The sequence below is a fragment of the Halichoeres trimaculatus genome, unplaced genomic scaffold (assembly GCF_033239565.1).
Source record: "Halichoeres trimaculatus isolate MK-OKI-2021-1 unplaced genomic scaffold, fHalTri1.1 fHalTri1_scaffold_2, whole genome shotgun sequence".
In the NCBI taxonomy this organism is placed as follows: domain Eukaryota; kingdom Metazoa; phylum Chordata; class Actinopteri; order Labriformes; family Labridae; genus Halichoeres; species Halichoeres trimaculatus.
In genome coordinates this window covers 24,733,415-24,746,103 of record NW_027437180.1, presented here as the reverse complement: position 1 = coordinate 24,746,103, position 12,689 = coordinate 24,733,415, and the positions used below count along the sequence as shown (strand labels likewise).

The following is a 12,689-nucleotide window of genomic DNA, read 5'->3' as shown; positions in this document are numbered from 1 at the left end:
GTGTGGCTAATTTGCATTAAAAGACACATATTATGCTCCAATAAATGCATTAATGCTCATTACAAGTATGTAAGCAAATATCTAAAAAACACAAGCATGTGGTGATACCAAGAATTTCCAAATCTCTTTTGTGAGTAAAATGTTGTCTTATTCCACTAAAATGGTAAAAAACTATAAGCGTTGTCCTCAACAGGGTTACAATTCTGCTCAGGATACAGATGGCTTTAAAATCATGCAAAGGGTCAGGACACCGGGGATGAGTACTTTTTGTATTTCATCTCTGTTGAGTCATAAGCGTGCCTCAGAAGAGTTTGTCATGCCCAAGCTCTGCCTGAGGCACTCTCCAGCTCAGGAGCTGTGAGTGTCCCCCTGCCAAACCTCAGCAGGCAAAGCGGGCTCTGGAAGGACCCGCAACCACCTCCACACACAAACAAAAGCACACGACTGCCCAAACATGAACAAAGGGAATACAGCTACATGTCCTGACAAAGAATCAGATCAACTCTGCAGATTTCTGTCCTATTTTTAGGAAAACATGATAAATCTGTTCATACTTAGCTCTGTGTGGCAGGAAATTGAGCGCATAATTAGCACTTTAGGACAACACCACATGCGAATCTGCTTACTCATCTCCTCTGCAGATAAACGGGTGCTCACACCAGCACACACACCTTGTGCTCATCAGTTACCCACGTGAGACAGGTGGTGCTGGAGAGTCAGCGTGTGTGCTCCCTCTCTCCACAGCAGTGTGAGCTGGCAGCCTCCTCGGACATACTTTGAGCCGCCTACACACAAGTGTTGCAGATGGGATTTGGTGTAGCATGAAGCTGAATGTTCCTTTACAGTTCTACAGGGAAGGAAATCACACTTTCACTTTCTCACCTTGAAATCCTGCAAACTCAAGGTCACGATTCTGAGAGAGGATACAGATATAACTCCAGATTCTGCCACACTGCTAGGACAGTTATAAGTGGAACAGCGTAAGACCAAAACCAAAAGATTAACAGCTTTTTTTTTTTATTAAAAAAAAATTTCTAATATTTTTCTTTTATAATCTTTAAAAAATGAATATCTTGGACTTTGGGATTGCTGTTTGGACAAAACAACACATTTTAACAACATTAATAAACCTGTGTGTTTTATTCTGTCTTTTTCAAAGCTATCTACTTTCTTTCAGGACATTAGTGATTTTAATCATACCTTTTGCAAATGCTAGTGCAGAACAAGTCTGTCTCCACTCTAGAATTCCTGAGGCATGAGAAAACCCTCTTCAATGAGTCACAAAACATCTTCAAAAATGAACGAGCACATCTACCCTAATTAAGCACTTCTTGACATTTAAACATTGAAGAATATTTTGGGTAAAAACCTTGAAACCTGGAATGACACTTCAACATTTCTGCATGAGATCAAACAGAAATTTTTAGAGGTATAATAAGGCTCTGCATTGTGGGTAATTTATAGACGCTGCATTATTGACTATCATTTTAAATCCAATGTACTGCACCTGGAGGTCCATGGGGTTGTCAAAGCTCTGAATAAATGACCCCCACAGTGTCACCTCCTGCTGCAGGTTTTAGACACCTCAGGGATGCAGTCAGGCATGAATCTCATCAGGCCAATCAAAGAGATCGAGCTGATCTGATCTGTATTCACCCAGCTGTGATTAACCATGCCTGAGATACAGGATAAAGAAACGTGAATGAATATTTCTGCTTCTAGCTTACCCAAAGAGGGTTTTTGTTCTGCAGAACGGCTCTGACACTTCTCATTATGAAACCAAGGTGCTATTTGGAGAGCTGCTGAGCTGTGATCAAATGCTGGAAGTCATTGAAATTTCCCATTTCTGCCAATAACCCAGCGTGGCATTTCAATTGTTTTCATGAGCTACAACTCTTTGGATGCAGGACAAGTGTAGAGGAGAAAAAGGTCAGACTTGTCAAATCCTTACAAATGCATATTTCCAGCCACGAGGGATGAGCTGAATGAACATTGCTGACCTCCCTGCTTCAACTTCTTGTGTGTATCCAGAGGGGCAACTGTCAAAGGTCAATTGATCAAACTCACACAGCGACTATTTTACTGGATGAGTGCTTGAACTGCTGCTCCGCTTGTGCTTAGGGAAATGTAATGGCTAAATGTATAAAACCAAAAAAACTGTTGCTATTTCAACACCTCTCTTTCTGATCAGCCACAAATACGAAAACAAATGAGCAAATCCATGAGGGACGTTTGGTTGTTTACCGTTAACAACCGAGCATAATAATGCGACTAAAGTAATTAAGCTTGGATATTACCCCCAGCTCATGTAGTTAGCTGGGGGTTTATTTCTCTTATGTACGTGACTGATTTATGTACTTAATATGATTCAGTTCCACTACTATACTATTGATTGCACCCAAAAACGTACCTCCTAGCAGCTAATAGTTAGCTACCAAATCTCAAAAGTTACCTCTATGTTAATGAAGCCCTGTATCTAGAATGAACTCTTTTTGATGTGTTGTTCTATGTGTTTTTACTTCCTGACTGATGTTGGCTAGAATTTGCTTTCAAGCTTATACTACATTAACTCTTAATTCATTTGTCTTGATATTTAAAACTAACTATTGGTACTTTCTGGGAATACTTATCTTTGGTAATGTTTGCTGTGTGTTTATTAACATTTGGTAATGTTGTGAGTTTACTGTCTACCTAATCTAATCTGGGGCTGTGTATGAAATCACTCCCTATTCACTATATAGTGCACTATGTAGTGAACACGACATTTTGTAGTGCTGTCCAATCTGAGTGAGCATGGTCATTCACTATATAGTTGTATCCCACAACGTATTTTGAAAAGTAGGGCATTAGCAATGCTCACGATATAAGCAATATATAGCCTACCATCATGCATTGTGGTTCAAACAGAAGGAATGGCTGATTAAATGATTAATGATTACTGATAACATGAAAAAAACATTTTAACCGTCACAAAATGAAACTTAGCTCTCTGTTTAACTTTCGGACGAACGTGTCTCAAAACTTCGAGCAGAGAAACAAACAACACGGACGTTAGCCGCTGAACCGTTAATCGCGGGTGATGCATTCACTGGAACTTGTAATTCTCAAACACAGCATAAGTTGCTTTGCAAATATATGGTTTATTTAATTTATAAATAATATGTAATAAATGATTCTATTATATTTAGCTGTTGCGAAAAAAACGCTGAGTATAACATTAGTTATCACTGAAATAAATACAGATTTGCAGTGTTTGAGAAAAATAATAACTGAAAATCCCCAGCCGTCCAGGAGCTACGCGAGACTAATGATGTCACTGTCAGCGGCTGGCGAGTGAGTAGTGTCCGAAATGTTGTTTTAACTTAGCTGATTGAGTGGATTATATAGTCCATTACATCTTATTTACCATATAGTGAGTAGTGAGTAGGGAATGAGTGAATGATTTCTGACACATCCACAGACATGAATGTGCTTTTAGTGAACACTTTGCTATACAATGATGCTATTTGATTGAGTAGATGCAGTTAAAATTGTGAGATGTTCTACTTTTAAACAGTGTATGTCAGACATTTACCGGTACGTTAAGATAAGTCATTCTAGCTTCATACCAATGAATATAGTGAATGTCCATGAACAGCATAAAGGCTCTGAATGTAACATTAACATTTTAAATCTACCTATATGTGTGCAAAGATCAGGGCTGAGCCAAACTACTGTAATTCTGTTTGACACCAGTCACTGACAGCAGGTTATGGTGATTAAGAGCTCTTTTTATCAGTTCTTGGGCTACAACAAAGGTCCAAAATAGGATTAGACAGAGATGTGGAGTGTTCGTACTGCTAATGCTACGGCCCTTTGAGAATCTGCTGGCAGTGAGAGGAGCTGCGACGCTGCAGGGCAGGATTACCCAACAAAGAGATGGAGGGATATGGAATGAGGTGTGGGAGCCCCCCCCCCCCCCCCCCCCCCCCTTTTTTTTTTTTTTACCTCTTTTATCTTGACACCAGAAACCTCTTAAATGCTGCCCATGACATCAGTTTCTGCTTGTTGAGGAAGCATCCTTCTCTACCTTTCTTTTCTGTCTCGTGTTGTTAGTTGCTGGGTGAATAGGTGCTGAGAGGGGACAGCGGATGTGGACGGTGTAAGCAGAGAGGGCAGAAAGAGGGATGTTCATTCATCAAGCGGAAGTGTAGCATAATCCGGGCAGTAAGTGTAAAGTGGATAAATGGCTCATAACCTGCAGGATGAGATGATTCATGACTTTCTAAAATTAAATTCATTAAAGGATTACTGCGGACATACATCAGTGTCTCCTTCTCCAGGTGTTTGTTACGGTTGATGGTTTAAGAAAGTTGTATTTTATGAGTTATTTCCTTTCAGGCGGAAAAAAAAAGAAAACATTGGTTCTGTACTGAAAAGTGGTTTAAGGTATTTGACATTACTTGAATGTTTTTAAGCAATTTTTTTTCCCTTTCCTACATTTAAGAGGTATGTCTTCTCTCTGCACTTTAACAATCTGTTTAAGTAACTTTTAATATTAACAATGTGCATTAATTAATCAATAGGATTTCCTAAACATTTCCTACCCTGACTTAGGGTGCCTTAGGGGAGGAAGAAGTTGAAACGATTCTAAAGTTCTCACAAGGATCCCACAAATCGTTATAAAATGCATGGTAGTGAAGTTGTGGGGTCTGGGGCGCCTGGAGTTGCGCCTGTCCTGACTCCACAAATAAATTTACTGGGGCAGCTGGCAGAAAAAAAGTCAAAGAGAAGAGAGAAAATAGTATGTGTGAAGACAGAAAAGTGTAAAAAGCAGTTATTGCAGGCTTGGAATCCACAGACAATCATCAAAGAGGATTTTAATTTGATAAATGTCTGAAACCAGACTTTTGCATGCAGATGCAGCAAATGATTATACTTTTACTTGTGCACCCAGTGGCGTGCACAGACTTTGTGAAGGAAAAAAAAAAAAAAAAAAGAGGGCACTTTAGCATGCCTTTTTGCCACCTAAGAGGGCAGTTTGTCATGTTTTTAATCAACCAAGATAGCAGTTTAGTGTGTTTTGCTGACCAGGACGGCACTTTGGCACTTTTTGGGGCCTAAGAGAGCCCCCTACCCTGGTTCGGCTTTTAAGCAGCCACTTTAGCTCACTTTTTTCAAAAATTAGACCACAGGGAGGGCAACTGGAAACCCCACTCTTGCTTCTGAAGTTGCTGGTCAGACTGTAGCTGGGAGCAGCTTACTACAGTGGACACCCAGAAAGTTAGCTTACGCTCTCAAGAGCTGTTTTCATCATCAGATTATAGACTTGAGATATCATGCTGGAGTAATTCCAGTAAAAAACAGACCTGCAGGCTGAACAGCCTGGATGGAAGAATCAGAGATAGACAGGGTGAAGTGGAGGTGAGATTTTAACTGTCAGGTTTAATATCTGATAACAGTAGCATACTAGCTAACATTAGCCTCGAGGGCCAAAGTGTTTACTGTTGCTTTAAACCACCACCAGCTGTTTCCTTTCCTTGTAGACTCCTTTGTCAATACTAGGCATGTTTGTTTTTGTTGGACAGCTCCTGTTCAGGACTCTATTAACTTCTCATATAAACTGAAGATTGGTACCAACAATGGAGACCACGTGGAGTTTACAGAGGCATTATCCTGGATTGCCATTTTAAACCAACCTAAACCAACCCAGACTCCGACAAATAAAGCAAAAGGATTGCCGGCATGATTTTTTATGGTTGTAAAGCTGATGTATCCTGGAGCTGCTAGTGTAACAAAGAGATGAAAAATAGCCTTCAATGATATGGTAAAATGTCTTCATCATGACTGTTCTACTTTTGATTTGTTTATTGTACGACTTAGACTTTTAAGCCTCAACAATCCTAAAATAAGTGACATCACCAAAGGCATCATGAAATTTTGCAGTACCACAATAATAAAAATTAAAAGAAATAGGAGGGGGAAAAAGCTGCTTGTCTTCTTTCACATTTGCAGATCTGTCAGATTTTCATTATCAGCCCTACCTCACAGTCTGTCGTTGCATTTTGTATGCCCATGTATGAAACCAAACACACAGCTTGTAAACAAACCGTCCGTTCCAAAAACTCGATTACTATCCTCCATGTCGGGTCAGTGGAGCGGAGCTGCAGCTTACCCAACACATGAGTGGGTCCTGGGAACAAACAGGCCCACACATAGTAACCCTGCCAACCAAAGTGGAAACTCCTTCGCGCGTCCATTCATGTGAGGATGTACGGCCCTCGCTGCCTCCTCACAATACCATTTATACTACTGAACCGTGAGGCCCAGACACAGGCGAGCTATCACCAGGCAACAGGCAGGAGGGAATCCACAGCACAGACTGTTTCTGCTGCAAGCTGCAGCGAGCTGAACCACCAATGACAGATAACTGTGAAGATATAATTGACAGTGATGAAAAAACAGAGGGTCACAGTGAAGCTGGTTCCCTCCCTGGTGCTTTGGAATCTGAAAGAAGAATGAATGGGACATGTTCTCCTGTTAGGAATTGTACTCAGAGACTAAATTGAAAAATAACCCACTTTCAAGTTTTCAGGGGAGACATTTGTCTCTTAATTATTGGTTATTAAAAACAGGAGTTTTCAGAAACACTTGAGGAGCATTTGTAATTACAGACTGCATACCTTGGTCAAGGCTGTACATTGTCCTTGAAATGGAACCAAAGAATGAGTGTTTCTACAATAGTGAATATTTAGAGAGAAATTGCGGAAAAGGCCATCATCTATTTTTACATTTTTTAGTCTTCAAAATGTTAGAAAGTGGAAAATTAAACCTTAAATTGATTTAAAAAAAAACTGTTGGCATTAGAGTGCTGGTCAGTTAGTAAGGAGTAGTAAATATGAGCATCATTGTGCTGAAATGAAAAAAGATGAATTAGTACATGCTGCTTTTAAACTGTAAAACAAATCGTTAGAAGCTGTAAAACTTGTTTGTACTGCTATCATTATAGTGTGGCTTCCTTCTGATGAGCAGAACAGGGCAGGTCTCTGTCTCTGAGAAAAACGTCCCACGCTCTTCTGAAGCAAGGTGCATTAGGAGCTCTGAGTGCTCTGATTGTAGAGCATTAGTATTTGATTTGTGCGTTTGTAGAAGATAGTAAATAGTGCTCATTGCAAGCCCAGGCTGGAGTTTTGCTACTGGTCCAAATCTTAAATGTGGTTTTGATAGATAAAAACATAAATAAAAGTGATTCATAAGAACTGAGCCCAAGAAAATGTTTGGGATTTTTCACAAAATTAAGTGGACTGACCCCCAATCTGTATTTTTTCCTTAACATTTCTTTGGATACCTTTTTTTGTTTTTGTTGCTGAACAAGTATGTTTTTGGGGCATTTTTACCTCTACTGATAGTGATGAGGACTATATACCCTGTACATGGGGTGCATGCTTAAACCACTATGCCAATGAAGACTCATATGCATGTTTGTTTGAATGATATTGAAAAAGTTTTTAAAGCACTTTCATTCAGACCAATCATCATTGTCATGTTGTCAGTGTCAAAAGTATATTTGCAAAAACTTATCTGTGAAAAAAACTCATTTTATATTTTTGCATTTTTGTGTGAGTTGAAAGTTGTAGTTAAGATCAAGAGGTTTCAAAACATTGACGACTGAGCAAAAGCAACACTAAGGCCATGTCCACACGTAGCCAGGTATTTTCAAGAACGGGTATTCCCCCCTTGTTCGTTTTAAAAAATACTTTTGTCCACACACAGCAGGTAAGGTAAGGTAAGATGAGTGTGGCTCCAAGCACGCCAAACCCATAACGGGCAGCGTTTTCCTGACGTAAAACCCATGCCAGCCAATCAGAATGAGCCTCCGTCATTCAGCTGTGACGTTTGAGAACCGAAAACTCTGTTTACCGGCGTCCACACGAAACCATGAAACCGGGGTTTTCCAAAATCGTCACTTTGGCCGGAGTTTTCAGAAAACATTGTTTTTAGTGACATAAAGCTGCGGTTTCATGTGGACGACAGGCGTAAACTCATAAAAATATATGCAGTTTCCCAAATACCCGGCTACGTGTGGACATGGCCTGTGTTAAAGCAGAAAGTGTTAACTGTAGAGAGAATCTGTACATTATTGAAGCTTCTTCCTGATTTTCTTGTGAGTATGAAATTGGTCAGTACCACTTTAGGAGCACTGTGATAAATCTGGCTTGCACTGTGATAACTGTTAAAAGTATTCGTGCTTCTTATTAACCAAATAATTTGCTTTATTGAACATATAAGATGCCTTCACATAGGTAACAAAAACAGACAACTGATATGCTTGAAATGAAAAAAGAAAAAACCCACATTTTATTGCACTTAAGTTATAAGAAAATAAAATTCTAAGTGAATCAAACAAATACACAATCCCTTTAAGGTTTTTTCTGTCTGTTTTCTTTTTTGCCAGGCAGTTTACATGAACTGAAAAAATAAAACACCTGCAACAAATCTGATTTCTCAAACCAGATCATAAATTAAAACAGAGGGAGAAAACAACGAGAGGAGATAGAGCGAGATTGTTTTCTTTTTTTCTCTTTTTTAATATACAGTGTTATACCACTTTCACAGTTCAGCTTGAGTTGTGACTCTTGGAGATTGAGACGATTTTTCGTTTGGCTACAATGTCTCTGTTCACGTTTGTTGCCTTTTTGTGTTTTTGTTTTTCCCACTGGTGATCCACGAGGCCACTGATTTTATCTGCAACATGTAACACTAAGACTCCTGCAGCCTGTCAGTTGATGCTTGTGATGGTCTCCTCTGTTGCTTCAGACATCTTTGAATGGAACAACAATCACACACGGATACGGACAGTTCTTTCATTCTAAACTGATACATCTGCTAGTTTTTTTTCTTTGCCAGTCCACACAGCATTTGTACATTTCCCCAAAGGACAAGCTTCGACAGCTATGTCCCAAGGAATGTGTTTACAAGTTGCCCGTTAACACGCTAACACACGCACTCAAGCACGCACACACACGCCAACAGTGTACATCCCCTTGTTTCCTCTCTGCAGGCGATCCTGTCAGAATCTGTCGGACGCGCTCCCTCCTCTCAGCCTCGTAGAGGCACGTTTGGCTCAAGTTTCAGTGGCAAAAAAAACAAACAAAACAAAATAAAACAAAAATGTTGGATGTTACCTTTTGTCATGTTTTGTCTCTCAAAGTCCAAACATATAGAGTTCAATTTGGAATTTTGCCTGGGACTAAAACGTCACAGCAAGTAAAAGTTCCCTCTCTCTCTCTTTTTCTGTTCATCTAGCAGCATAAATACAGTTTGGCCACTGGGGGACACAGAAGAGGGGAAAGGGGTTCAGGGAGGAGGTTTTCAGGGGCATTAATCCACAGCGCTTAGAGCAAACAACCTTTACTCCCTCCTCTCATCACAGCACCGGCATTAAGGAAACCACCCCGAGAAAACTGAAAAAATCTGGACAGCATTGGTGTTTGTGTGAAGTCAGAGCTCCAAACCAACCTAAAGATGAAAAAAAACTGAGAAGAAGAACTAACAACTCAAATAAAGATGAAAAAAAGAACCCTTGTGACACAGAGACAGCAAACCTACACAGAGCAGCTTTCTAATACTGGGATTTGTTGCTGTTGGCAACAGCAAGGACAGAAAATAAACAAAAGAGGGTATCCCCTTTCATATGATAAACCAAGAACTTATTGAAATTCACAGTTGTGTTTGTGTGCGATATTGTAAAGAAATCAAACGAGTGAAACTAAGTGAACAAGAACGAAAATGGAGTGACAAGAAACGAGCCTAAGAACAGGCCGAACCAACAAGCAGCTCATCAAACTGTGTGTGGAAATTTAGCTTTATCTTTCACCTCAACGTTCCAATTTACATGTGTGTGTGTGTGGGTGTGTGAGAGAGCGCACTGATGGGAGAGGGGAGATTTGTGTGAAGGGGGGTCTTTTAAAAAATAATATATCTCTGTACATCGCAAAATCTGTCAGGCTTGAGCGAAACCAAGTCTCTGTGCGAAGCCGACCCTGCACTGACAGGGTTGTGAGTCGCTTCAGAAGAGTTCAGTCGTCCTTTCTTTTCTCCTCTCTTCTTCCTCCCATCCAGGGACAGATCAGACGTCCTCTCCCCCCTGTTTGTTTCAAGCCCGATCCCCTCTGCCTGCACCTATTTTTGTAGGGGGTCAAAAGCAGGGGCTGACCCATGTGTAGGTAACATTTACCCAAAGGGAGACAAAGGGGGAAGATGATAGCAGAGGACAGGACAGGTTGTTGCAGATTTAGCCAGTTTGGGTGAAGAGTGTTGGGCGTTCCAGGTGCCTCCTCTCCCATTCCCTCTCTATCCCTTCCTCTCTGTGGTTCTCTCTCTTTGTTCCTCCCTCTTCACTTCATGTCCACGTCAAAGTCCAACACCAGCAGCTTGGTCTCCTCTGTGCCATTGCGGCTGCCCACAGCACACACCAGCTTGGTGTTGGAGGCTCTGATACGCCACACCACACCGCCGCTGCCGCCGCTTTCCAGGGTCACAAGGTTCCGGATGAACTCGCCCGTCTTTAGGTCCCACAGTTTGACCGTGCCATCGTCCGAGCTGGTGATGACAAAGTTCTTGTTGAACTGGAGGCACGTGACGGCACTCTGGTGCTTGTGGGGACCTGGAGAAAACAGAGGGAAGAAATTAGAGAAACACAAGACAAGCACTCATCTGTTTGACTTCAGAGAGAATTCACGAAAACCCTGATACACTTCAAGGAACTTCAGAAGTTTACTAAAATTTCTCCCACAGGTGCTAGGATGAAAATTTTCTCCAAAGCGGTACATCCTGACCCTGGAGTCCCTACCCTAGGGGTTAAAGTCTCTGATAGTCTCAGAAATTTCAGGAGCAGTTAAAGCAGAACTCCATGGTGTGTAAAACACAAGCCTCAAGGTGCAGAGTGATGAACAGCTTCTTCCTCTCACAAATGGTGCATTCTTTATATCAGAATACAAAATCTGATACATAGTTCAATTATTGCGGTTAGAGAGCTTGTCGACCTGTTGATTTAAAGGGTGTCAAAATGTTTAAGACACAGAAAAAGAGAGAAAGAGAAAGAGTGAGGGATGGAGCAGTTGACTGGCACAGAGGTAAAGGCAGAATGTGCCGGTAAAGAAAATAAAGCACACGAAAAGGGATACGGCACTTTATTTTCAGATTCCACTCAAAGCAGTTGAGCTCATTATGTCCACAAAACAAATGTGCAGGAAAGTGCCTGATTTCTTTTCGTTGTGCTGTTCCCAAAGCATGTGTGCTCCTCCCACTACTACAACTACTTCAATTAGTTACTTTATGTTTTGTATTTATCCTCCTGACCGATAGACTGTTGATCACAAAATGGTATTAAAATATTTAAATAACACAATGCATTTTCTTATCATTTCATTGCTGGAGCCTTGATTTCTAAGACAACAGGAAACTAAAGCCAGTATAGAACGAAAAACAACAACAGAATCCCTCGTGAGCCTGTGAGACAGAAGATTCCTCTCTGTTTTATCTGCTGCTACTGCTGCTCTGTGTGTGTGTGTGTGTGTGTGTGTGTGTGTGTGTGTGTGTGTGTGTGTGTGTGTGTGTGTGTGTGTGTGTGTGGTGTGTGTGTGTGTGTGTGTGTGTGTGTGTGTGTGTGGTGAGCTTTCTTCCTCCTACAGGCCGGCTTTAGGACGAGCTGCACAGAGATGCCAAGACAGGCCCGTCACTGTCATGGAGGCTAAGCAGCCTCAGCTACACCTCCGTCTGCTCCTTCTGCGTGTTGTCAGCTGGCAAGAGGCTGCAGTTAGAGAGAGCATGGAGGCTTCACTGCCTGCACTGAGCGCACTTTATATCTGACTGTACGTGTGCTGTGACTTAAGATTTCCCCAAAGGCTTGAAAATGATATCTTAATTAGATCAATTAGGAGGACAAAAACACAAACACAAACGAGCGCAGAGTCGAGTGCTGGCAAATGCATCGATTTTTTTTTTTTTTTTTATACTTTGGTTTCTGAAGCAGCTTTTTTATTCAGATATGTTTAATTTCCTCTGCTTCCAAATCAATGTGAAGAGAGAATTTGCTCAAAACCCCACTATCACTGAGCCTCAACATCTTTTCAATTTCTTCCTCCAGTATGATCAAAGGCTGCGTTGTGTACCCCAGTACACAAAACTGCTCTGCAGCAACCCCCATCATGCCTGCCTCTCCCTTCCTCTTCCTCCTCTTTCTGCATTTCCACAACAAAGCGGGCTGCTCCATCATTACCTATGCTCTCTTTAGTTGACAGTGCAGACCCTGTTGTCAGCCCTTTGTCTTATAAAACATTATAATGAATGGCAGAAAATGTCCACTGACCTAATTATGTGACCTACAAAGTTCCCTGGCCCCCATTTTCTCTTCACTGTCATTGCGCACAACCCACACACACCCTCCCCACGGCCGGTCTTATCCCTCCCTCTCTCTTCAGACTCTCACTGGGGTATCTATTTGTTAAACAGGTGTGTGTGTGTGTGTGTGTGTGTGTGTGTGTGTGTGTGTGTGTGTGTGTGTGTGTGTGTGTGTGTGTGTGTGTGTGTGTGTGTTGGTAGCAGCAGCGTACTGGGTTGTAGCCTGCTAATGAGGGTATTTAGGGGTGGGGCACTGCTGGTTGCTGCTGCTATTCAGTAGAGGATTTCAAACTTCCTGTGAGGCACTA

The 12,689-nt window shown here is 41.4% G+C and overlaps 1 protein-coding gene across 1 annotated transcript in view; it reads right to left on the bottom strand.

Moving 5' to 3' along the window:
- Positions 1–8,265: 8,265 nt before the first annotated feature.
- Positions 8,266–12,689, bottom strand: part of fbxw7 (F-box and WD repeat domain containing 7) — a 133,346-nt gene continuing 128,922 nt past the window's right edge. The window contains exon 15 of the mRNA XM_074693750.1: positions 8,266–10,645. Coding sequence (XP_074549851.1) covers positions 10,377–10,645 — 269 coding nt within the window. The 3' untranslated portion in view covers positions 8,266–10,376. The remainder of the gene's footprint in view (positions 10,646–12,689) is intronic.